This window comes from Sorex araneus, chromosome 2, assembly GCF_027595985.1.
Source record: "Sorex araneus isolate mSorAra2 chromosome 2, mSorAra2.pri, whole genome shotgun sequence".
Taxonomy (NCBI): Eukaryota; Metazoa; Chordata; class Mammalia; order Eulipotyphla; family Soricidae; genus Sorex; species Sorex araneus.
The window spans coordinates 280,773,345-280,800,389 of NC_073303.1; the positions used below are offsets into that span (position 1 = coordinate 280,773,345).

Consider the following 27,045-nt stretch of genomic DNA (forward strand, 5'->3'; position numbering starts at 1 on the left):
GCTTGCTGGGAGCTGCAGGCTCATGTGTTGGTCTGTAGATTGCACACTCACTCGTGGCACTGGGGCTTCCTGGCAGGAGAGTTGCCGGGATCATGCTTACTGCATTTAGGCAACGTGGAGAATAGACTCATGGCCTCACGTTTGCAAGGTAGGCCCTTTTGCCACCACGCCATCTCTAGGCCCTGACTTACATTTATTTTTATCCTCAGACTCCAGTCAAATAATGACTGTTTCTGTCTGCATGTGTATTTTTGGTAGCAATTTATATGCTTTTTCCTGTTGTAGTTTTTTTTTTGTGTGTGTGTGAATTTTTATCTTCCAAAAGATTAGAAGACTTTTTTTTCTATCAGGGTGCCGTGTGTCTTATGATTGCCCAGGTCCCATCCTTCCTCAGTGTTGCAAATACCATTGAGGTTGAAAATAGAAACATACGGAAGGGCTGAACCAGTCGGCATTCCCACCAGCAGTGAAGAAGGGTCCCTTTCTCCCCACATCCTCTCCAACAGCGGTTGCTTTTGTTCTTTTGGATGTGTGCTAGTCTCTGTGGTGTGAGGTGGTATCTCATGGTTGTTTTGATCTGCATCTCTCTGATGATTAGTGATGTAGAGCACTTTTTCATGTGCCTTTTGGCCATTCGTATTTCTTCCTTGGTAAAGTTTCTGTTCATTTCTTTGCCCCATTTTTTGATGGGTTTGGATGTTTTCTTCTTGTAGAGCTCAACCAGTGCTTTATATACCATTGATATCAACCCCTTATCTGATGGGTATTGTGTAAATATCCTTTCCCATTCTGTGGATAGTCTTTGTAAACAATTTGGACGACTCTCAAAAAATTAGATATTGAATTCCCATTTGACCCAGCAATACCACTGCTGGGAATATATCCCAGAGAGGCAAAAAAGTACAATCGAAACAACATCTGCACATGTATGTTCATCGCAGCACTGTTTACAATAGCCAGAATCTGGAAAAAACCCGAATGCCCCAGAACGGATGACTGGTTGAGGAAACTTTGGTACATCTATACAATGGAATACTATGCAGCTGTTAGAAAAAAGGAGGTCAAGAATTTTGTAGTTAAGTGGATGGGCATGAAAAGTTTCATGCTGAGTGAAATGAGTCAGAAAGAGAGAGACAGACATAGAAAGATTGCACTCATCTATGGTATATAGAATAACAGAGTGGGAGACTAACACCCAAGAACTGTAGAAATAAGTACCAGGAGGTTGACTCCAGGGCTTCGAGGCTGGCCTCACGTTCCGGGGAAAGGTCAACTCAGAGAAGCGATCACCAACTACATTGTAGTCGAAGGCCATGTGGGGGAAGGGAGTTACGGGCTGAATGAGGGCTAGAGACTGAGCACAGCGGCCACTCAACACCTTTATTGCAAACCACAACAGCTAATTAGAGAGAGAAAACAGAAGGGAATGTCTTGCCACAGTGGCAGGGTGGGGTGGGGGGGAGATGGGATTGGGGAGGGTGGGAGGGACACTGGGTTTACGGGTGGTGGAGAATGGGCACTGGTGAAGGGATGGGTTCCCAAACTTTGTATGAGGGAAGTATAAGCACAAAAGTGTATAAATCTGTAACTGTACCCTCACGGTGATTCTCTAATTAAAAATAAATAAATTAAAAAAAAAAGAAACATTAAAAAAAAATAAATAAAATGAACCACATTAAAATAAAAAAAAAAAAAGAAAATAGAAACATACGGAATAGGGAGCCTGGTTGGGTTCCTTACCTGTCCCCACTGTCTCACTTTTCACAACTCAGTATAGAAAGAAGAGAAAAGGGGTTATTATGAGAGAGATCCATGGGTGACTTGTTTAAGAATATGTTTTGTGTTGTAGTTACATTTAGAGTTTGAAGAGAAATCAATGGCATTTGAATTAGTTGAATGGAAAATGAGATAAAAGGAATATTTTGATAGAACTTTAGGAGAAGATAAAAGTGAGGTAGAAGTCGTTCATCACTGAAGTACATGATATTTAGAAGTTTGTCTTGGTATGGAACTGCATTATCCTTGAGTGCTTGGTATGTGTCTTATAAGGCAATCCACAGAGGCCAGAACTGTTCAGGTACTTTAGATTCTGTGGGGCTTAATTCTTTGCTTGCAGAAATAAGATCCCCCAGGAATTTTTTTTTTTTTTTTTTTTTTTTTTTTTTTTATTTTAAAAAGGTTATTTATTTATTCATTTTATTGAATCACTGTGAGAACAGTTACAAAGCTTTCAGGTTTAAGTCTCCATCATACAATGAACAAACACCCATCCCTTCACCAGTGCACATGTTCCACCACCAAGAACCCTAGTATACACCCCCCTCCAACCCCCCACCCTGCCTGTGTGGCAGATGATTTTCACTTTACTCTCTCTTTACTTTGATTACATTCAATGTTTTGACAGAAACCCCACTATTATTATTTGGAATTTCCCCCCAACAATCAGACCTGCCGAAAAGGCATCATTTGATAATTTGTTTTCTATTTCTGATAATGAAGAGCCTATGATGTCGCACGGCTGCAACAGTGGATGCAAGTTTTGGATTTCTGGTATTTTATTTTATTTTATTTTTTTTTTTTTTTTTTTTTTTTAAGAAATATTTTATTGAACCACCGTGAAAACAAAAAAAATACAAAGCTTTCAGGTTTAAGTCACAGTCAAATATTGATTAAATCACCATCCCTTCACCAGTGCACCCGTTCCACCACCAAGAACCCCAATACACCCCCCTCCCACCCCTCCCCCCATCTAAGTAGCTGATGATATTCCCATTATTCTCTCTACATATTGAGTACATTTCATATTTCCATACAGAACTCACTATTGTTGATTGGAAATTTTCCCCAACAATCAGGCCTGCTGAATAAGCATCATCTAATAATTTCTCTTCCTTGGTAAAGGTGAAGAATTTGAGTCCGCGCGGCCGCAATAGCGGCCGCGCGGTTTTGGGTTTCTAATATTTTAGCTCAGTTCACAGTCAAAATGGATGGCTGCAAGAATCTGCTCTGGTGCCAAAATGGGTTAGGAGACCTCAGGATCACAGTCAGTAGGCGGGAGGCTCTGCTTCTCGTGCCGCGGCTCTTGGTTCATCTCTGGGCGGAAGGCGCGCCGGGAACACCTCCCCTCCCAGGATCACCTACAGGCTACGTCACTAAAGAGAGTCCTACCTCCTGGTGTAGGGGTCTTAGAGGGTGGCTCTCACCGCGTGGCTGCTGCCGCTGCTGCCATTTTCGCTCAGAAAAATGGGGTGGAGAGGGAAAAAAATCCCTCCCCGGGCTGCACGAGGTTGTAGTTCAGTTTGCAGTCAAAGTGCATGGCTGCAAGAATCTGCTCTGGTGCCAAAATGGGTTAGGAGACCTCAGGATCACAGTCAGTAGGCGGGAGGCTCTGCTTCTCGTGCCGCGGCTCTTGGTTCATCTCTGGGCGGAAGGCGCGCCGGGAACACCTCCCCTCCCAGGATCACCTACAGGCTACGTCACTAAAGAGAGTCCTACCTCCTGGTGTAGGGGTCTTAGAGGGTGGCTCTCACCGCGTGGCTGCTGCCGCTGCCGCCATTTTCGCTCAGAAAAATGGGGTGGAGAGGGAAAAAAATCCCTCCCCGGGCTGCACGAGGTTGTAGTTCAGTTTGCAGTCAAAGTGCATGGCTGCAAGAATCTGCTCTGGTGCCAAAATGGGTTAGGAGACCTCAGGATCACAGTCAGTAGGCGGGAGGCTCTGCTTCTCGTGCCGCGGCTCTTGGTTCATCTCTGGGCGGAAGGCGCGCCGGGAACACCTCCCCTCCCAGGATCACCTACAGGCTACGTCACTAAAGAGAGTCCTACCTCCTGGTGTAGGGGTCTTAGAGGGTGGCTCTCACCGCGTGGCTGCTGCCGCTGCCGCCATTTTCGCTCAGAAAAATGGGGTGGAGAGGGAAAAAAATCCCTCCCCGGGCTGCACGAGGTTGTAGTTCAGTTTGCAGTCAAAGTGCATGGCTGCAAGAATCTGCTCTGGTGCCAAAATGGGTTAGGAGACCTCAGGATCACAGTCAGTAGGCGGGAGGCTCTGCTTCTCGTGCCGCGGCTCTTGGTTCATCTCTGGGCGGAAGGCGCGCCGGGAACACCTCCCCTCCCAGGATCACCTACAGGCTACGTCACTAAAGAGAGTCCTACCTCCTGGTGTAGGGGTCTTAGAGGGTGGCTCTCACCGCGTGGCTGCTGCCGCTGCCGCCATTTTCGCTCAGAAAAATGGGGTGGAGAGGGAAAAAAATCCCTCCCCGGGCTGCACGAGGTTGTAGTTCAGTTTGCAGTCAAAGTGCATGGCTGCAAGAATCTGCTCTGGTGCCAAAATGGGTTAGGAGACCTCAGGATCACAGTCAGTAGGCGGGAGGCTCTGCTTCTCGTGCCGCGGCTCTTGGTTCATCTCTGGGCGGAAGGCGCGCCGGGAACACCTCCCCTCCCAGGATCACCTACAGGCTACGTCACTAAAGAGAGTCCTACCTCCTGGTGTAGGGGTCTTAGAGGGTGGCTCTCACCGCGTGGCTGCTGCCGCTGCCGCCATTTTCGCTCAGAAAAATGGGGTGGAGAGGGAAAAAAAATCCCTCCCCGGGCTGCACGAGGTTGTAGTTCAGTTTGCAGTCAAAGTGCATGGCTGCAAGAATCTGCTCTGGTGCCAAAATGGGTTAGGAGACCTCAGGATCACAGTCAGTAGGCGGGAGGCTCTGCTTCTCGTGCCGCGGCTCTTCCCCCCAGGAATTTTTGTTCCACTTCTCTTTAGTTTTTAGGCAGAGGTTTCCAGACATTGCCCGAATCCCAGTATTACTTGTCAGGTATATACAGTATAGTTTATGTTGGCCCAGGTCATGGGCATAGATTCTCGAGACAGCACATTTCTCTTTGATTCTTTTTTCTTTATGATCTAGAGTAAATTGCTTGTGTCTTCGTTTTTTCCACGTGTAAAGACAGGATAATGAAATCACACAGGGTAGGGCTGTTGTGTAGTTTGGTGAAGCAATACTTGAATTCTTAGCGCAAAGCTCTGGTACACTGTATATGCATAGAGAGGAAATGCCTTTTAATTTTTGTTTTCAGAAAGGTGCACTGGCCTCATAGTGACAGGTTAACTTCTTCCTCAGCTCTTCCCTGTTCTGTTAGCCGCTGTCTGCTATGAGCCAGGCACACTGACAGTGCTGGCCCCAGTTTCTGCCCTGGAGCCTGCTGGCATCTGACACCTGCTGCTGCTCTGTCCGCATGCAGGCACTGGAGGACAGCGGCCGCCATTTGGTTGATTGTTGTCTGCCTACCAGTACTGTAACAGACACAGTCCCTCTGTGTGTTGTGTGTTAAACTTTCTGACATAGGCTCCTCCTTTGGGTATGAGACTGCCCTATTTAAAACTATAAAGAAGCCAGCAAGTTTGACGAGTTCAGATAACCTTTTCAGGATTGCCCTGCTAGGACCAGGGCAGAGCAGCAGGGAGGACTCATTCTAATAGCTGAGAATGACTTACTAACTTCATCTTCTCAACTATTTGATAGAACTCAGCACTTTAATTTTATGAATAGCTTAGTGCTGTAATTGTGTAAAATATTGCTCTGTGTTGGGCTGTGTTCTGTGGTGCTGTACTTTCATTCTTGCTCTTAGCCCTCACGGCTATTCCTGGGTGAGGTTGGATGGAACTCTTGGCTCCGTGGAATTTTTTTAGACAGAAGTTGTAAAGTTCTTTTATTCCAGGTACTTAGAGGAGCTGGAGACCTGTTACGTACAGCTTGTTGTAGAGGCAAAGAATAAAAATGCCTGCGGTGGGGATACCAGGCCATGTGTGTGGCTTGCTATTCCCTGACACCAAACGACTCTGTCCCATCTCTCTGCTGTGTCAGGTGCGTTGGTCCTGAGAGGCTGGGCTTCTTTGGCATTCACTCTGAAGTCTTGCCACAGAGGGATTAGTCCGCAGCCTATTCATGCTGTAGTTTCCAGTTTGTGACTGTAGGAAAGTTTATTCCTCTTTCGTGGAATCCTTGAACTTATTTCATAACTATTTTCCACAATCTCCTCTACCCAGCCGTCCTTGTCATTACAGGTGACAGGTTCTCTTCTCTTTGTTTCTAGTGACCTTGTCTAAGAGGTGTTGGTTGAGTGGGTGTTGAATAAAGAAGGAGCAGAGAGAGAGACCCAATCATTTTTACACCAATAATTCTTTGCTTCTTTGAATATGTATATATATAGAGATATAGATATGCATATATGTATCCGTATCTATATATACATCTCAGGAGCTCAGTCAGAAGCAGCTGATCTGTCTGGCTTATGTCTATCTCGAGGAAGTATGGCTTCCTCTGTTCATTGATTGAATTAGTGTTAATCAAGCTCTCGTGTATCTTCGCCGAGGCTTACGTGGGGCCTGCTGGAGCAGGCACTGGTGTCAGTGCTGGGGAAGGGGGAGTGAATCAACAGGCACTTTGTTTTCTTTCAGGGAGTTTATAAACGTCTGCCTGGGCGAGACAGACATTAAACAAATTCCCAGTTGGAACACAGGCTTCCCCAGGACAGAGTCTTTGTTACTTCCTACTGCAGCCCCGCAGCCAGCACAGTATTTGGCAAGTAGTGGACACTTGCTAAGTGGATAAATAAATAAATGAGTGACACACAAAAGAAAAATACAAATCAGAACTAAGTGCTCTGAAGGGGAAGGATGATCTGAGCCCAGAGTTACAGGGTTAATATGTTCACAAGTACTCAAATTTGCTTATGAAGATCAAGTGGATTTATTTAGTGTGGTTTTAAAATATTTAAGCACTAGCAAATGTCTCTTTTTCTTTCATTTTCTACTTCCTGTGATGTAATTTAGAGTGGACATTAATAGGTGTCAGGAGTAGATCCCTGCCTGTACCCTTTTTCTCTTATTACAGCAAATTAGGGATTTCACAGATTTATTCTCTGTTCAACATTGTACTTAGCTTATAATGTCTTTGTATATGCTCATAATCGTTTAAAGAAGTCTAAAGTACAGCCAGGAATGTAGTTTAGTGGCAGAAGACTTGCCTTATGTTTGATCCCTGTAACCAAAATAATAAAGGGATTAAATTAACCCCCATAATGGTGTAACAGTGCCACCTACTGTGACTAGAGAGAAACAATAACTCATAAATAAATTGATGTCTCTGCACTTAATCCAACCATCAGTTGGCTACAGATAATATTTATGTAGTGCTTTCACATACTTTACCCATGGTTTTTTTTTTTGTGTGTGTGAGTAATTTATTTACCAGTTTTGTCACGGGGTAGTTTTACATTCCTTCTGTCTATGGGGAGTTTGAGGCTTCAGAAGATGAACTTGTCATGATCCTATACCACGCAGAGCTGACAGTTTTAATTTCAAGTTTATTCTTCCCATCATTTTATTGCACTGTCTCATACATGTGTAGATTCATCAAGGTCATCGTGGAGTATTTTTTAATCACCAGAATTCAGAATATGTATGTGTGTGTGTGTGTGTGTGTCTGTGTGTGTATGTGTGTGTGTGTGGTGGCAGCGGGAGGAGGGGGTGAGTCACTGATAAGATTTTGCATATTCAGAGGAGTTGGGGGGTCTCCATTGGGCTCTGTTCTGATGGGGGATGGCACCCTGCCAAGAGAGCCACTCTCCCTGCTAATTTCTAAATTCCTGCACCACCCCAAATTTATAGGCACTGAGACAGACTGAAATATGCCCTTGGGTGGGGTGTAGCCCACTGGAAGGGCATTCATTTGTAGTCATCTTGAATGCAGGGTTTGTCTTCTGGGTCTTCTTTATTATTTTAAGAATAGGGTGCAGGGATTGAGGATGTGACTTAGTTTGGTAGAGCATGTGGCTTTCGTGTTTGAGGTCCTTTGGGTGATTCCCACCAGGTATTGGAGATAATATAGTCTATCTAAATTCTTCAGATAGGATGGAAAATAGAAGTAGCAAAATGAATGTAATCAAGCAAACTTGAAACAACTTGAACCTTCCTAAACTCTTAAGCCTGTTGTTACATCTGGTTAGATTTGATTTGATGTTTCTTCATCTGCGGGCCATGATGTTGAATCATTACTTTAAATTTCTTGGCGCTTTCTGAAAACCAGTCTACTTCTTGGGATTGCATCTTCTCCCGGGAGATGATTCAGATTTCCTTAGTGAATCACTGTATGAGGTTCAGGACTATTATCAGTGCTGTACGACGACACTGCTTGATTATTGTGGAGGTAGAAATAACCACTGTATAGTATAAGGTAGTTTAGATTTCAGTATGCAGCATGGAATTACTGTGATCTCCATCAGGATTTTGGAGTGGTTATAATGACTCTATGCATTTTGTACTTGTGGAAAACACTTTCTCATTGAAGTTGACCCGCCAAATATTTTCTCTTGAAAATTGTTCGCAGCATCAGTGCCAGCAGCAGTTCTCAAGGACTGTCCCAGCCCTCAACTCAGACGACCCAGTACCTGAGAGCTGACACCCCAAACAACGCAACTCCTATCACCAGTAAGAGTCAATTTAACTCTAACGCTGATTTCCACCGTTGTCTCCAGTTGTTAGGGCTGCTGCAACAGTAGGGCACGCACCCTGTCATACTTAGATCGTGGTATCTGAGCTCAGAATTAGTATTGGTCTGCAGCCTTGGCTCTGGGACATTGAATGCAATTTAGGTTTAATTGGGGGCTGGAGCGATAGCATAGCGGATAGGGCGTTTGCCTTGCACGCGGCCGACCCGGGTTCGATTCCCAGCATCCCATATGGTTCCCCGAGTGCTGCCAGGAGTAATTCCTGAGTGCAGAGCCAGATGTAACCCCTGAGCAATTCTGGGTGTGACCCAAAAAAGAAAAAAAAATTTAGGTTTAATTGCTCTGATTGATTTTTATTTGCGATTTCCATAGATTAATTTTATTTAAAGGGCTACAGAATCACTTCTTTAGAAACTTTGAAGGAACATTTCAGGTAGTTGGATAGAACTCAGCTGTTGAGCTGCCTGAAAACAGAAACTCTGGGCTTACCAATAGGTTTGAAGGCCTTAGATAGTTGCACTGTAGACATTGTTTCCAGTTGTGGTAGGAAAGAGGTGCCATTCTCATGGGATTCCGTTTCCTGTGATTTTTTTTTTTTTAAATGTCCACACCTGGCTGTGCTCAGGGCTAACTCCTGGCAGGCTCTGGGGGACCACATAGGGTATAGGGTAATTGAACCTGGGACTGTCTGCCACGTGCAAGGCCAGTGTCCTAACTGCTGTACAATTGCTCCAGCCCCTTCCTTTGCTCTCTGGAGCAGGATTTTAATGGAAGTTTTTGCAGTATAGCATGTCAGTATCAGTTATAATGAGAGATCACTAGCCATGCATGTAAGAATATCATCAGAATAAACAGTAGGCTGTAAGTCAGATCTCAGCCTGGTGAGATTGATTAGTTTTGCTCTTATAAGCCATTTACCTATTGTGTTTCCTGGCTGGCATGTGCTTTTTAGTAAGATAAGATTAAGATAAGGCTCTTACCTTGCACACAGCCAACCCTGGTTTGATCCCTGGCTCTGTATATGATCCTTCAGCACTGGCAGAAGTGATCTCTGAGCACAGAGCTAGAAGTGAGTTCTTACTCCCCCCGCCTCCGCCCTCCACTAACCTCCCCCCAAAAAGGAAGGATATCAACCTGTTCTTTACCCAATGCCCTGTTGTCCTTTAATACATTTTCACATTTAAAGGACCTGGATTTGAGCCAGGAATGCAGTTCAGTGGCAAAGCACTTGCTTGGGATCAAACTCAGGGCTCTCTGCTCACGCTAAGCAAATGCTTTGTTGCTGAGCTGTATCATTGGCCCAAGGTGGAAATAAATCCTTTGAGAAGAGGGAGCAGTACTGGGAGTTGAGTCCAAAGTCTCTCACATGTGACACAAGTACTCTACCACGGAGCTCTGTCCCTGGGCAGCCCTCAACCCCTCCCATGATTGCTCCTAATATTTATTTGTTTTTGCTTGAGGGCCTAACCCAGCTATGTTGGCAGTGCTTGGGGGAATTCTAACCCATGCTGGACAGTGGATGTGGGTTGGCTGCATACAAGGTGAAGCCTTACCTGCTGTACTAGCTCCCCGCTCCTAGATTTGATTCTTGATTATGTAGATGGAACCATGTCCATATCGGGGTACATCTGGTGGTGCTCAGGAGGCTATTGGGACCATGTGCCGGGGATTGAACCCAGGCCTCCTGCATGTGAAGTATGCACTCAACCCTTTAAGCTTTCTCTCTGGCCTTATTTATATGTAAAACATAAAAAGGAACAGAATAAGAAAATACATGAAGACATAATGGCCAAGACTTTTCCATATTAAGAGCCAGGAGACGGTTATGTGCCTGGCCTGGGTTCAATTCCCAGCATCCCCTGGTCCCTCCAGGCATCACTGGGTACAGCCTCGGGGACCCCTGTGCACTGCTGGGTGTGGCCTTGGAAGCCTCAAGCACTGCAGGGTGATCCCTGAGCAGCATGTCCTTGAACTACAACCTCGCCAAGAGTCACCAGCGGGGCCTCCACGCCTTCTGAGCACGAGTGGGGAGGCTGCCTCCTGAAAAGAATCTTCCAAAATTATAAAACAGGAGTATCACGGATCCAAGAAACTCAGAACCCCATGAGGGCTAAGCATACTCAGATACTCATGTATTTGTAGTACCTCTTGACCTCTATGGTCACACAGCTGCTCGGTGGGTTCAGGTGTTACCGGTTTACTCCATCCATTATAAGATAATCCACAAAGTGTTTTATGTAATTCTTGGAACAGCCATTGAGGATTATTGTCCAGGTGCAGTAATTCTTTAGGCATTTTCCTTCCTAATAGCTTCCAAAGTAATAAATAATCAGAGAGGCTATTCCAATTTCTGCTCCTCACATTGGATCTTTATTTTATTCTAACATTTTTCTTAGAATGAAAACTAAAAATTCATATATTTTGTTAGAGTAGATTTTTTCTTCAGATATCATTTGAACAAAAGTTCATTTGTTGAAAGACTGTATTTGAAAATCTTTGGGGAAAAATACATTTATAAGAAAGATTAAGATTGTGCTGGAGTGATAGCACAGTGGGTAAGGTGTTTGTGTTGCATGTGGCCGACCCAGGTTCGATTCCCAGCATACCATATGGTCCCCTGAGCACCACCAGGCATAATTCCTGAGTGCATGAGCCAGGAGTAACCCCTGAGCATCGCTGGGTATGACTCAAAAAGGAAAAAAGACAGGAAAGAAAGATTAAGTTGGGGCCCGGAGCAATAATACAATGGGTAGAGCGGCGTTTGCCTTACATGAGACTGACCAGTCCGTTCTCCGGCATCCCATATGGTCCCCCATGCACCACGAGGGGTAATTCCTGAGTGCAGAGCCAGGAGTAGCCTCTGAGCATTGCTGGGTGCGACCCAAAAAGCAAAGGCAGATAAAGTTAAATCCTTTGAATCAAAGTTTATTTCATTTGGATGAAATGGTAGTAAAACTGTTATTATTCTTACTCTTAGTCATTATTTAATTCTGTAAAATAAATTTCTTTAAAGCAATAGTAGAATTGCTATTAATTATAAGTATGGCCTTCGTAGCACTTCTCCTTGTTCATGTGTGAACATGAAAACTTCTTCAGAGTTTTGATGTTTATTCCCCATGATTTGATCCCGGGGTTCTAAGAAAACTGGTTTCTTAGAGACCTGTGCTGTTCACCTATGCCATTATAAGGGTATTTATATTTCTTGGTTTGGCTTTGTTGGCTCCTCAGGTTATCCTACCTTGCGGATAGAGAAGAATGACCTTAGAAGTGTCACCCTTTTGGAGGCCAAAGCCAAGGTGAAGGACATAGCAATATCCAGGGAGAGGATAACTCTAAAAGATGTACTTCAAGAAGGTATGTATATTTCGAGAAAGGTTTTGTGTTAACACTGTAACATTTTTGTTTGTTTCAGGTTGTAAGAATTTCTTTTATCAGATAGAAAGCAGTTACAAAACTGATACTTTCTTTTTTTTTTTTTTTTTTTTTTTCTTCTGATACTTTCTTTTATCTTAAATGTTTAATGTAGCCTTGGTGCAATTCTTGATTTTTAAAGTGTATTAAAAAGCGTGTTTTTAGTATCTGTCTTTAAATTTTTTTCTCCTAATTCTTGTTTGAAGATGATCAGTACTCAGAAGATCCTCTTTTGTGGGGGGGCAGCGGCAGGAGGGCAGGTGGGAGTTTGGGTGCAAAGGGCTTAGAGAACATCAGTTTTAGACCTGCATTAGCCAGGCTGAGAACTGCCGGGGGTCTCAGCGGCACAGCACCGTGTGGGCAGCCGAAGGGAGCCACAGCCAGTACAGTTGAGACCATGGCTTGGTCCCCACTCACTTGCCTCCAGGGCTCTCGAGAGCCCCGGAGGAGTTCCTGGTGAATGAGCTTTTCACAGGATTCATCTTTGTATTGGATATCCCAAGCTGCAGGGACTCAGGACTTCTTTAGCCCAGCAGAGGGTAGTGTGGCCACTTCTGGCCCAGGCATGGAGCGAGCAGCTGTCCCCACACTGGCTCCGAGCCTTGGCTCCAGCCAGCAGGGGCAGCCCCACCCTGCCACACTCACAGCCTCAGCTCTGCCCCAGCAGGCCCCAGCCTCCAGCTTCCAGCCGCAGCTCAGTCCACAGACTTGGAGAGGCAGTTGGCACCAGGCCGAAGGGAGCCCACCTGGACTGGGCACGCCAGGCTTCATTTCTGACCCAAGTTGCAGAGCACTTCATGCAAAGAAACCCAAAAGATTCCGAATGTTTTTGTCCTCGATGACAGTATAGACAAGGTACAGCTTTCTCAGGTGATACACGGGAACATTGCTCAGAAAGCAACTGGAGCTGCCATCTCGGAGTCCCCAGAAGTGAACCCCTGTGAGGTGTGTCACTCTCGTTCAGGGCAGCCGTCACCAAACTGGTACCTCGCCTCCAGCCTCGCACCTCTGTGCTGCAAAGCTCAGTTGGATGAGCATCTGTGATCGTGAGCAACATAATCAGAAGCCCCCATCGCTGGCCAAGTCAGTGGCACCCGAAGGAGGGATGCCTGAGCATAGAGCCAGGAGTCTGCCCTGAGCCCAGCCACCCTCATGAAGAAGGAAGGGCGACAAAGAGTGTGTGATTATTTCGAGTTAAGGTGCTTGCTTACATGCAGCCGGCCCTGGTTTCATCCCCAGCACCACATACAATCCCCCTGAGCACCATCCGGAGTTACTCCTGAGCACCAAGTGCAGTATGCCCCCTGCTGTGCCTCCACCTGTGTGCCCCCAGGCCCTCCCCCCCAACAGAAAAGAAGGAATAAAGAAATTTTAACGGATTCCATGGACAATAGCAAGAGAAACAACTTACTTCCAGATCATAGGTGTTCCAGGAGAGGAAAGAGTGAAAGGGGAAGTCCGTGGGTGAGGCCTTCACCAGCCTGAGGAGCGTGTACTTGTGCCCAGATAGGAGACACAGAGAGCACCAGCACGGGGCACCAGGACTTGCTCTAATAAATGGCGAGCACCGAAGAGAGAGAGACTTAAAGCAGCAGCTCAATGCAAGGGCAACAGCAGAAGATTCAAACCAGGTTTCTCACATGAAACCCTGCAAGCAAGAAGAGAGGTAGAAGGAGAGATTCCAAGTACTGAATGGAAAGAATCTGCCGCCGGGAATTCTCTGCCCTTCAGGGTTATCACTCTGATTTGAGGGGATGCTAAAAACATTCTCAGAGAAACAACAGCTGAAGACATTTGTTGCAGATAAACCAGCTCTGTAAGCAATATGAATGGGTTGCCTTTTTTTTTTTTTTTAAGCACCAAATGTTGAATGACAAAAATGACTGAAATCCACTTGGAAAAGTGTGGCATATTCCTCCATTTGGTAATTTCTTTAAATGTTAGTGGACTGAACTCTTTTAGCAAAAGGTACAGAGTGGCTGGTTGGATCAGGAGCAAAAATCCAACTTTCTTTTGCCTGCACAGGACACATTTTAATCTTAGAGGGAAGGCTTTCATTTTTCACTGTTTATGATACTGTTTGCATTTGCAATTCTGTTGGTCCGAGAATCTGTCTTTGTTCCCCCTCATTGAACTAGCTTTCGCCCCAGTCTTCGAAGCTTCCTTCCTAAGCTCTGCAGCTGGAGAATGAGTTTTTCTCATTTGTCATTCTGTGAGGTTAAGCCTGTAAACTTAGCAACTGTCAATGGGTACCTCATTACTGTTTTCCTCAGTGTATCATGAGTTTGTTTTGGGTAACTCAATTCATGTATGGTATTTGTGAAAATAATCTAAGATGGTTTGCAGTTACAGAGAACTTCAAGCAGTCATTAGAAACAGATATTTGAGTGTTTTACTCTAGGACTAGAGTATGCCCTTATTGTTTAAATTATTTTGTGCTTATAATTTCATGAGCATTATCTTATAGACTCATTGTTGTTTTTTCATTAGGTACCTTTGGGCGTATTTTTCATGGGGTTTTAGTGGATGAAAAAGACCCAAATAAAGAAAAACAGGCGTTTGTAAAAACAGTTAAAGGTATGATCTTTCCCTTTAGTAATTGTATAGTTTTTTCCTAAGATGAAACAGATTCTGTTTGTCTGTCTTTTAAGTCAGATCTTGTTAAATGTAGCTCATATGAAGCTGTTTAGGAGATTTAAGAGGTTCCCAAACTTTTTTGGCCTACTGTCTCCTTCTCTATCCTCCCCCCACCAAAAAAAAAAAAAAACAAGCCAAAAAACCACAACCAAACACCACTTTAGCTGAGTAAATAGAAGCAAAGCCCTCTTCTCTCTCTCCCCTTGTACCAACCTGAGGCTCCTACCGCCCTCCCACCCCCCAGTCCTTCTGTGCCCCTCTAGAGGGCAGTGTTGACCACTTTGGGAAACACTTAGAAAATGAAGGTCCCCTAAATGAAGACAGACTTTCACTTTGAAATTCTCAGGCAGAAGCTCTGGTTAAACTGCCTTCACATGATATCACTGATGCTGTGTCTAATAATCTGTTTTCCTTAGTTCAAAATCTTTGGTAGTCCTGGTTCCCTTTTAGAAAACCTTATTTGACTCCCCCCCCCCCCCCCCCCGCTCCAAATATTAAGGACTATAAAGAGAAACAAAAGATTTCACTCCTAAGCCCATGTTGCCTTATGTGAATAGCTACTTTTTACTTTCCACAATCGCCTCCTTTCTTTTGCTATTATATATATAGTGCTGTAGAAAATATCCCCATGTGTATATATGCAGAAATATATATAGGTGTAGTTTGCAGATATAGCCATAGTTGGAATTGCTGTCCCCAAAAGTACTTAAAATATTTCAGATTTGATATTATCAAAGTGTTACCTAACAGGTGATACAAGTTTCTTTTCTTGCACATACTGTTGCACAGTATGTTGACATTCCTTCACATACTCTGCCTTGGGGTCCCCTTTTAAGATATGACTAATTTTCCTCTTGTTGCGCTATACACATTTTTAAATTAATGTTTTCTATCAACATTTTCCAGTAGAATATATGACTTACTCCCTAGATTAGAAAAAAAAAAATTTTTTTTAATTTTTCCCCTTTCCGATTTTGGAGTTATATCTGGCTGTGCTCAGGGATCACTCCTGGCTGTGGTTAGGGAAATGTATGCATTTGCCAAAGATCAAGCTGGTGTCTGCTATGTCCAGGACAAGCACCTTACCCACTATATTTTGTTTTCAGACCCACCAAAAATATTTTATTTTCAGTGATTTAACTGATGTTCGTAAATATCTTAACTGATAAGAGCTTAACTGATTCTTAAAGCATTTGCTTATTTTAAGAGAAGAAAAAAATGTAATTTCTAGAGTATTTAGTAGCCAACTATCTGATATAGTTGAGATGATTAAAAATAGTAATTTTGGAAAACATACTTATTAGCATTTTAGAGAAGCTGATGGGGAAATTGAATTTAGCTTTTTGAGTAGGAAGTGACAATTTAGCAAGGTTTACAAAATCAGTTTATAGAACTTATGTTTCTAAATTTACTTAAAGAAGTTCGTGCACAGTACAAAGAGCTTAAGTTTATTCTTACTAAAAAGTTAGGCTGTAACAATCTAACAAAAACTTTTGGAATTTGCCTTTAATTTAGAAATCTGCTTAAGGATGCTACAGGTTTAGGTTTGGTCAGGCATGCCTCCGTACATACTTATCTTTTCTAAAGTAGTGGCTTAATTAACTGTAATTAAAAAAAAAACACCTCTGCTTCTCTTAGACCCCTCTACAGTCTTGAAGGTTAGTATTTAACTTTGTTCACACTAGGTTTTCAGCCTAATTTTGAAGGAAATTTATATTATTACTCTGTAGAAGTAAAATTTTACCCCTAAGTTTAATAATTACTGCCTTTTCCTGGAACTTCCCTCTCTTTTGAGGGCCTCTCAAGCAGTACTCAGAGGGCTGTGGGGTCGTTTCTGGTGGGAGTCAGCCGGGCAGTGCTAAGGGGACCTAGCAGTCCACGGATTGAACCCAGGACCTCTGCAGATGAGGCATGTGCTTCAGCCCTTGGAATTCCCTGGCCTCTCCCCATTTCCCTTTTATTCTGTTTGTTCTGGAACTTACACACATTCTGTGGTCAGTGTAGAACTGGACTATTTTTAATTTGTTCTGAATGAATATTGAGTTAATAAGAGGTTTCTATACAGAGCTGAGTTGATTTATGGTTGGAAGTGGGAAGAAACGGAAATAATAGTGATAAGGAAACACAATGCGGATACTGGACTGTTTTGCAAGATAAGATTTCTCTTTCCATATACACTTGCATTGTAGTCCCTTGGTTGTTCCTATGCCTTACTTCTGTAATTGTAATGTTCTCCTTGAGGTAGACGGAAACGAGAGAAAGTACAGCGAGTCCTTAGCCAAGATTTGGTCATAGTTTGCATAGGAAACAGGAAGTGCCCTGACCGCAGTCCTGCCTCAAAATTGTTAGGAAGATAGCGCACATGATTGATATTTCTGAGGTTTATTCTTTTGGAATGTTATTTTAAACTGTTAATTGAAACTATGTAGAACTGACTTTTTTTTTTTTGCAAGTCTGTATTTACATGCTACACAAAAGTACAGTTTAAAATGTAAAATTATGAATTTTCAATAGCTATAAAAGGTTTTTAAACATCATCAACCTTTACTTTTAAATCTAAGCAGAAATAAGAGTTTTTACCTTCTTGAAAAGATCTAGCCAGTTTTGGGCTAGAGAGACAGTGCATCGGGTAAGGCAGTTGCCTTGCATGCAGCCAACCTGGGTTCAATCCCCAGTATCCCATAGGATCCCCCAAGCAGGAAGAACACTATTCAAAAAAAAAAAATCTTCCCAACCCTCAAATAGTCCTGTCCATGATTTGTCTAAATATTATTTAGATAATGAAAAATATTTAAAGACACATTCTCCCATTTGTAGGGAGCTAACACTTATCCTTCAATACCGGTGAGAAATGCCTTTTCTAAAGAATGACCATGTGCTTCCAAGCCTTGAATTTGTTCACGCTTTGACAGTTCCTATAAACGTCACATTCAGTCTGGAAAGAGGGCTCTTCTAAGGACTGAATGTGACCTATGAAGATTGTGCCTCGTTTGTAGATCTGTGTAAACACCTTCTGGCTTAAGAATTCCTTTGGAAGGGCCAGAGGAATGGTCCAAGCGTGACTAACTCTGTTTTGATCCCTGGCACTACCTGGTCCCCCAGGCAGCACCAGGTGTGACCCTGCAGTCCCTGAGCACTGCCAGGGTAATCCTGCCACCTCAGGGCTCAAGCAGCATTGTTCTTGGACCCTTGCCTTCACCCACGAGCCCAGTTGGCTGAGACTTGCCATGAGTAGCTCTGAGGCCCGAGGAACGCTGCTTGGAACGCCCAGAGATTTTTCTTGTAGTGTATATATGGTGTATACTAAATACATTGCTAAGTTTTGCACTATAATGTTTCCTTTTCTCTCTTTCTCTCTCTCTCTCTCTTTTGAAGTGTTTTTTGTTCTGTTCTGGGTTTTTTTTTGGGGGGGTAGATTGGGCCACAGTTAGTGGTGTTCAAGGAGCTTCTCTGTGTTCTGTGTTGGGGGTCACTCCTGGGGGTGCTTATAAACAACCGTGTGGTGTCAGAGATTGAACTAAAATTGGTCACTGCGAGGCAAGTGCCTTAGCCACTGTTTTATCTGTCTGGCGCCCTCTTTCAAAGCTAAATTGTGCCCTTAACAGTATAATAAATTACAGTTTCTTAATCAATTAAAGAATAAGTAAAAAACTAAATTGTGACTGGGAGCATAGCTTAGTTCTTAGAGCACTTGCTTTGCATTTGTGAGACCCTGAGTTTGATATCTTGTACCATATACATACACGAAACTAAAGTTGATTTTTTTTGGGGGGTCTGCACTCTGGAATCATTCCTAACAGTGCAGTGCTTAGGGCCAGTATGGGGTTCCAAGGATAGAATGTGGATCGGCTGCATGCAAGACAAGTGCCCTACCCGCTCCACTATCTCTCCAGCCCCCTACAGCAAGTTTTAGAGGGTTTTGTTTGTTTTGTTTTGACCCAAAACCATGGAAGCTTAAAAAAAAAATGGAATACTCATTTTAGCTATTGTAATAACAAAAAAGTTATATTTTTCTTCTGTTGAACTGAGTTCTTTGGGGGCACTTCCAAGCATGCCCAGAGGAGCCCAGGGCCCCTCCTGCTGGCACTCTGCCTGGCTGTGCCACCCGCACTGATGCTTGGGCCCGGCAGTGTGCTGCTCTGCCTGGTGGCACTGGGGCTGGGAGGGCCCTCGGTGCCAGGTCGCGCCCGCCTTGTACGTGCCAGGCATGCACTTTGACGGCCCTTTGAGCTTCCCCCCCCCACCCGTGTTTATTTTTAACCACAGAGAGATAAGGAGAGAAGAAAGTCAGATGAACTACAGTTTCCTGTGAGTTTTTTATTTCATAGTTGTATATTTGAACGTATAGCCAGCTGTTAAGGTTGACCTATTAAGTGAGAGTATTGAGTTGCGATAAAATTCTAAGCTGAGCCTGCTTACACTTACCCCCTGCTTCCCTCCAGTACTGGGGATCAAACCAGGACTTGGTGCGTCCAGAGCACGTGCTTGCTCTACCAGAGGCTATATTCTGGGGCCCTAGATTTATTCACCTGTAACTTTTTTGATGTGCGGTACCAGGACCAGACCCAGGGCCTCCCACGTCAGTTGCTGAGCTGCAGCCTACCCATAACATTCAGTGACAATTTTCCTTAGAATCTATGATAGTGTTTTGCTGACAGCAGAAAATAGTAGTGTCACATCGGTAGTGTCATCATTCAACATCGTGTCTCTCTTTCATCTGTAGATCAGGCTTCTGAAATCCAGGTGACGATGATGCTCACGGAAAGTTGTAAGCTTCGAGGTCTCCATCACAGGTAAGAGTCACCTGGCGTCTCAGCTCCCTCTGGCTTACCCACAGGCTTCTCGTGGCCAGTGTTGTTTGTTTTTAAGAACACGTGATAAGTTCTGAATTTAAAGCTTCTTCAGTGTAACTCCTTTTTTCTGAATGTGAATGTGAAAGGTGTACCCAACTGCCTATATCTGTTCACCACTGTAATCTTTGAAAATTATTTTAATTGTATGTTAAAATAACTGTATAAGAGTTACCAGTTTATTTTCATTATAGAAGCGCTTTATATCTAGATGCTCGAGGTATTTTTTTCTTGTCGTTTGATTCTCCATTGGTCCAGGAGTTCTGCTCAGAACTGTGTCCCGGGCTCACTACTGCACACAGTAAAGCCAGTGAATGTGGGTCTTGGGTCAGACCCCCTGCTGAGCCCCTGTCCCCTGCTTCTTCACACCTGCTCTGCCTTTAGCCACTTTTCTTCAGACTCTAGATCGCTCTCTTCCTCCTTTCGTTTATAAACTAAACAGAATGAAGAGCCACTGTTTTCACTTGGAAACATTTTCAGGCAGTTTTATTTTGTTTTACCTCTTCCAGATGCTTTTCATCCTTCAGTGATCGCATAAAAGATTTGCCCTCTTGCAGCAAACTCAGTATGCCTGGATGAGATGCTTTATCTCTGTTCAGTGAATTTCAGTCCTGAGAAATGGAGCAGAGAAATCATTTGGTGGGGGGCAGGGAGGTTAAAGAGATTGGCTTACTTTTCCAGTTACCTCTGAAATGATACTCAATACTCTGGAATGCAGACCTGCTGTGGTAATTTGAGTGTGCATGGGACTTGGTGTGAAAAGTCTCCATCCTCACCTCTGTAATTCCTCAGGTGCTCCTGAACGGAGAACAACTAGCATTTTTTTTTAACGTGGAAGTACTGCTGTTTATTCAACCATTGGTTAAGCTGATTGAATTGCGCATGAACTCCACATTACTTTTTTTTTTTTTTGGTTTTTGGGTCACACCCGGCGATGCACAGGGGTTACTCCTGGCTCTGCACTCAGGTATTACTCCTGGCAGTGCTCGGGGGACCATATGGGATGCTGGGATTTGAACCCAGGTCGGCCGTGTGCAAGGCAAACGCCCTACCGGCTATGCTATCACTCCAGCCCCTCTCTCCCTTTTTTTTTTTTTGGTTAAACTCCACATTACTTTTTAAAAAAAATTTTTAATTGAATATTTGTGAGATAGACCATCACAAAATGTTCATAACTGGATTTCAGTCATACAGTGAGCCAGCACCCATCCCTCCATCAGTGTACATTTCCCACCTCCAGTGTCCCCTGATTCCTACCACCATTCCCCAAACCCCCCACCACCCCCCAGCCCAGTCTCCCTCTATGGGAGGCACTTTCCTTCTTGCTCTCTCTGTCCTTTTCCCTTTGTACAACTAGCATTTTTAAGTCAAGTGCAGACTAAAATATTTTCAGTATTTTAAGCAAACCATTAGGAAAATTAAGTACCAAACAGTGAAGTGAAACAATTAAATGCTTTATTGTTTGTCCTCAGCTGGTCACCTAACCTCTGTGCATGAGTTTCCTTCCTTGTAAAGTAGAAGTAAGCATCACGGCCATTCTCAGGTGACAGGCAGACGCCTTACAGAGAGGCCGTGCGGTGTCGAGTTCCTGAGTGCTCAGCTCCGTAGTCCTCAGATCAGTGCTTTTCCTTTTTGTAATTCGATGACATAGAGGGAGCCCACAGCTTTCACTTGTGCAGGGTTAATCCATATTTGTGTGGCTGTTGTTTTAGCAGTGGTACATAATGACTGGAGGGGGATGTGGGTTATGGTAGTTCATTCCATACATGTGTGAGGCTCTGGGTGTGATCCCTGGCACCACACGTACACACAAAAAAGAAGGGAGGAGGATCATTCGAAGTAATCATAAGGTCTGGGAACAACCAGGGCTGGAGTGCAGTGAAAAACGAACTCTCATTTACTGCTGGTGGGACTGTCATCTGGTTCAGCCTCTGGAAGACAGCATGGAGATGTCTCAAAAAATTAAAAAATAGCACTGCCATTTGATGCATAAATTGGCATCTATCCCAAGAACAGAAAAAAACACCTTAATTTGGAAAATTATATGCATAACTATTTTTATTGGAGAACTATTATAATGGCTACAGTCTGAAAATAGTCCAAGTGCCCAGTGAAATATAAATGGATAAAAAAAAATTATATACACAGGGAAATACTACTCAGCTATAAGAAAAGTTGAACTCTTAACTTGGCTAGATTTTTTATCTGTAGACCAAGATGAAATATATGCAGTTGAGTATGCCTTCAGATGGAACATGAGGATGTCATGTTAATCTAAATTAAATCAAGCGGGAGAATTTATTAAACACTTTTGAAGTAGGACTCGCTCTTTTACTTAATAAGTTTTACTTAAGGCTTTAATTGTATGTGTATCAAATATTTTATTAAATGCTTATTGTGTGTACAGAATACAAAGCATTGTATATAAAATTAAAAATCCATCTTGGTGTTTGCCTTCCAGAAATTTTCAGCTTAGTAGAGAAAATTTGGTAATTATGTAAAAATTTGCATGATGTTGGGGAAAATTAAGTTTATTCTTAGACACTAATAGAAGAAATACCATTCTTTAGTAGAACGAAATGTGTATAGATCTGCTGTGGAAGTTTGAAAAGGCACAAGATTATTTACTTCAGGCTAGGCCTTATTTTGGACCTTACAGCAAATTTTATGGTTGGTGAGATCCCCGTGTCAGCTGAGTGGAAAGTAAGGCCACAGGAGATGGTTCCACAGATACTGAACAGAAATTCAGGAACTAAAAATCAGACTCTAAGCTCATGTGACCAGCTACAGTTTTCTTTGGCTTTTATGGCATTTTCAGCCTGGAAGGAGGCTGTTGTGGTGATAAGATTCTTTTCCAGTCTGCCTTGGGGCCATTATTGTTTTTATGGACTGAGTGAGATGCTGTAATACATTTGTGGTCAAGCCGTTTAGCATCTCTGCTTACCCTTTAGCGGACATTGCATGGCTAAAGTGTATCTTTAGAGAATCGAATCCACAGTAAACGGCTTTGAGCTTGTGATTTTTTTTTAATAAAAAAAATGCATATATACTCATATAAGGGAAATATTAAAACCTAGTTTCAAAAAGCATTTCTAACTTTACAGTTTAAATGGTAGTTATGTTTTAAGTATATATTTCATTTTGTTTTAGATTATATTTGCCATTACTTTTTATTGTAAAAGCTCCTGAGGTTTTTTTTAGACTTCACTTGTCTCTCTTCCAATTTTTTAATATTCATAGGAATCTTCTCCCTATTACCCATGTGTGTATAGAAGAAGGAGAAAAGCCCATGGTGTTACTGCCTTACATGAATTGGGGGAACCTCAAATTATTTTTACGGCAGTGCAAATTAGTAGAGGCCAATAATCCTCAGGTGAGAAACATTTGCTTAAATATTGGGTATTTACTGGTAATTTCTTTTAAAACCCTGTGAAAGTAGGTATTGTTCTTCTTAATGATAAAATCTGAAAAAATGAGACCTGTTAAATACTTGGGAAAAAGAAAATAAAAATAAGGGTATTTGTAGCCTATTAACATAGAAGGAAGATGCTTATGATTACTGTCTTCCTGTGGCCAACCTGGGTTCAATCCCAGTACTCGTCATGGTCTGCCTCGTGCCACCAGGAGTGATCCCTGAGCACAGAGCCAGGAGTCAGCCCTGAGCACCACCAGCTGTGGCCCAAAATGAAAATCCAAAAGATACAATAGCAATTGAGGAAGCTATGGGAACATATTCTTGGTCAAAAAGGTACTTTTGTGAAACTTTGATGTGGAGATATGAGGAGTAATTGGGGATGGAGTAAAATTGTGGGGTAAAATAGAAGTCGCTGGCATCCTGATGTTTTTGTTGCTAATCGCAGATATCGTTACTTCCTGTTACTGCAGGCAATTTCTCAGCAAGACCTGGTCCACATGGCCATTCAGATTGCCTGTGGCATGAGCTACCTGGCGAGGAGGGAAGTCATCCACAAAGACCTGGCTGCCAGGAACTGTGTGTAGGTGTCCCGAGCTTGTTGCTGGGGTTCCATGTTTAGTGCTTCCTGGATCGGTTCTTTCCAGGAGTTCCAGTGGGAAGGGTGCTGCGTTTAAGGACCGCCGTGACCTGTGTTCTTCGTACTCGGTACTTTTGACGGTCATGTTTTTGCTTTTCAGCATTGATGACACACTTCAAGTGAAGATTACAGATAATGCCCTGTCCAGAGACTTGTTTCCCATGGACTATCATTGTCTGGGAGACAACGAAAACAGACCCGTTCGGTGGATGGCTCTTGAAAGTCTAGTTAATAATGAGTTCTCCAGCGCTAGTGATGTGGTGAGTACTGAGATGGTCGTGGTTTGAAGGGTTTTTCTATTTTTGTGTTTTTAAAGTCTAATAATATTTCTCTGAACTTTCTCACCAAGAGAGCAGTGTTAGAAAGAAGCTGTGACCCAAAGCATACTTTGTGCTGACTTGATGTTAATAAACAGTTTGCTTACATAGTTGTTTTTTACTTTTGCTTTTGTGAATTAAGGTCTTTAATTTTGCATGTGTCAAAGACACTTCATTTTAAGACCAGCTACTGTAAAAAAAAAATACATACATACATATATATATATATATATATATATAGTACCAGTTGTACAATTTTGTGTGTGTGTGTGTGTGTGTGTGTATACATATACATAAGGTAAGGTGTCGTATATCTAAGCTGTTACTTGTCAGCTCAGCAGAGTAAATATGAATGAGGAGGAGGCGGACTCCTAATGCTTCCAATGGAAACTCGGGTGCTGACAGGAGGCAGGAATTTGTTGTATGTTGCCACCACCATTTCCATCCAGGCCTGGGTCGTGTCAGAGCATGGGTGCGGGTGGGAGACTTGTCCATAATTGTCGATGCTGAAGGCTGAGTGGTCGACTTGTGTAGCACTGGGAGACATTCTGGTCTTGTTTTCAGGGATATGATGATAAAACTCTCTAACATTAGTGTCTAGAAGTTAAAGTTACAAGTAAAGCAGTACAAATAATATACATCGTTTTAAGGTTTCCTAGAGAACCTGGACTTTTCTATCTGGGAAGGGAGAGAGGTGTGTTTTTGATTTCGATTTTTTAGTTTTGATTTTTCTCTATGAAAAGGGAAGCCAGAACTTGATTTTAGGGCTGGCTTGTTGAATAATAGTAATAGTACCAATGGTATTCTGATAAGCACTTTTTTGAAGGGTTGCCAGAACCATCTTTATTCACACCTCCCAAATTGTAGTTATAATTCTTTACTAGTTTCTACATTAAGTGAAGCTGTTTTTTACGGAGGGCAGGGTGGGAAATGGGTTCACCTTTGACTTTAGAACGTGGTTTTTAAAAAACAGTATCCAGGGTCCCGAGTGATAGCACAGTGGACAGGGCGTTTGCCTTGCACACGGCTGACCTGGATTGGATCCCTGGCATCCTGTATGGTCCCTGAGCATGCCAGGAGTCATTCACAGAGCCAGGAATAACCCCTGAGCAGTGTGGGTGTGGCCCCAAAAGCCAAATAATAAAGGAAAAGCAGTATTTAAGGTCTGGAGCCATGCGGCTCAGATAGCCAGTGTGCTTGCTTTGCGTGCTGGATGTCCGGGTCCGCCTGCACTGCATGACCCCCAGGAGAGACCCCAGAGCATCATCAACTGTGACCCAAAAACAGGATGCCCGCTGTCCTTTCCATCTGGTTTCAGATCCTTCTCTTTCATAGTAAAGCCTCCTCTGGACATTTTTGAATTTAGAAAAACTAATTTGATATTTTTCTTGAAAATTTCACTCCATCATTGGCTTTAAAGATTAAGCCACTCATCTTTTGAAGGTGTTCATTTATTTTATAGTTGTTTTTATAAATTGATTTTTTAAACCATTGGATATATAATGGAATTCATACAATCAGTGAGTTTGCTAAGTAGAGATGAGGCAGCAATTGCCATGAGCCCAAAACTAGTCTGGTAAGCAGGAAACAGATGTATTTTGCAGATCACACTCTAATACTAGGCCATCTCATGCCAAGGGACTAGAGAGCTGTGTGAGGAGTCTCTGAGAAAAGGCAGTGTTGAGGGGCCAGAGAGGTTTACAGCAGATAAGGCACTCATGCATGAGCTAACCTGGGTTCAATCCCTGGCAACCCATTTGGTCCCCTGAGCCCTGCCAAGAGTGATCCCTAAGTGCAGAGTGAGGAGTAAGCCCTGAGGTATGTCCCCAACCACCAGGTATGTCCCCAACCACCAACCATCCTCCTACCCCCCACACACACACAAAAGGAAAAGGACACAGAGAGAGAGAGAGAGAGAGAGAGAGAGAGAGAGAGAGAGGGAGGGAGGGAGGGAGGGAGGGATGGACGAGGGAGGGAGAAAGGGAGGGAGAAAGGGAAGGAGGGGGAGAGAAAGAAAGAGGGAGAGAAAGAGAGAGAGGGAGGGCCAGAGAGAGCACTGATAACAGCTAATATTTCAGAAGGGCAGCAGGATGACTGGTACCTGTGTATGTTTGCAGATGGAAGACGGGACATAGGCATTTCTTAGCTTAATGTCCTTATACAGTTCTGTATACTTAAGGCATGATGGAAAATATTTTGGTAACGTTTATGATCGAATACTTCATAGTGAGTAAAATTTAGGTGATAAACGTCTGCCAGTAATCACAGCTTCTCTGAGTAATCTGATCTGCTTAAATCCGCTGGGTATGCTGCGCTGTACTAGCAGGAAAGTTTCTGTTGAGGATGCGTGGCTTCATTAAGAAGCTATTTCAGCATCACACTAGAACTTAGGGGGCTGGAGTGCTAGTCCAGCAGGTAAGGTGTTTGACATGTGTGTGGTCAAACTGGATCGACGCCTCGCACCCCATATGGTCTCCCGCATGCCCCAGAGGTAGCTACTGGGGGATTCCCAGCATCGCATAGGATCCCCTGATCCCCACCAGGAGTGATCCCTGTGTAAAGCCAGTAGTAAGCCCTGAGCACTGCCAGGTGTCACCCAAAGAATAAAGTTAGCTTAAAAAGTTAACTAAACATTTTTAATAAAAAATTTATATTTATTATAAAATAATTTTTAAAAAGTAAAAATCAGAAACTTTATGGTGGCTCTTAGAATTACTTTTGGGAGTTGGGAAGTCACCGTGTTGGCTTGGAGGTCCTAGCCCGGGTTCTGGTGCTGTGTGGGAGCAGTGGTGCCAGGATCCTCAGAGGTGCGGGGACTCTATGTCTGTACCTGGCAGTACTCAGGGGACCCTGTGGCACCAGGAATCAACTCCGGTCTCTTAGTTACTTTTTTTTTTCCTTTGGGTCACACCCGGCGATGCACAGGGGGTTACTCCTGGTTCTACACTCAGGAATTACTCCTGGCGGTGCTTAGGGGACCATATGGGATGCTCCCGCTGTGCTATCGTTCCAGCCCCTCTAAGTTACTTTCAAGTCATAATTACTTTTAGTATATACTGGCATAAAGTTGCCTAGAATGTCTGTGACCCAAGTGCTTCTCAGCTATTCCTAGACTGTGATGATGAGAATACCGGTTGATTTACACTTAATGAGGTTAACTCTCTAAATGTTCATGTTCTTCTTCTTTATGTTTTCATTATGTTGTTTCCATTTTGGGTCAGACCTGAGAGTACTCGGGGCTTACTCCTGGCTTTACTCAGGGATCACCTCTGGCAATTC

General features: G+C 43.4%; 1 protein-coding gene across 2 annotated transcripts in view; it reads left to right on the plus strand.

Moving 5' to 3' along the window:
* The window catches only part of RYK (receptor like tyrosine kinase), an 82,638-nt gene that overhangs the window by 46,206 nt on the left and 9,387 nt on the right, over nt 1-27,045 (plus strand). Inside the window, exons 7-13 of one of the 2 annotated variants that reach the window (XM_055127231.1) lie at nt 8,379-8,479; nt 11,728-11,853; nt 14,401-14,487; nt 19,271-19,340; nt 22,638-22,770; nt 23,283-23,392; nt 23,550-23,709. In XM_055127231.1, coding sequence (XP_054983206.1) covers nt 8,379-8,479; nt 11,728-11,853; nt 14,401-14,487; nt 19,271-19,340; nt 22,638-22,770; nt 23,283-23,392; nt 23,550-23,709 — 787 coding nt within the window. Of the gene's footprint in view, nt 1-8,378; nt 8,480-11,718; nt 11,854-14,400; nt 14,488-19,270; nt 19,341-22,637; nt 22,771-23,282; nt 23,393-23,549; nt 23,710-27,045 lie in introns of both variants that reach the window. The other variant, XM_055127230.1, reaches the window with a different exon arrangement.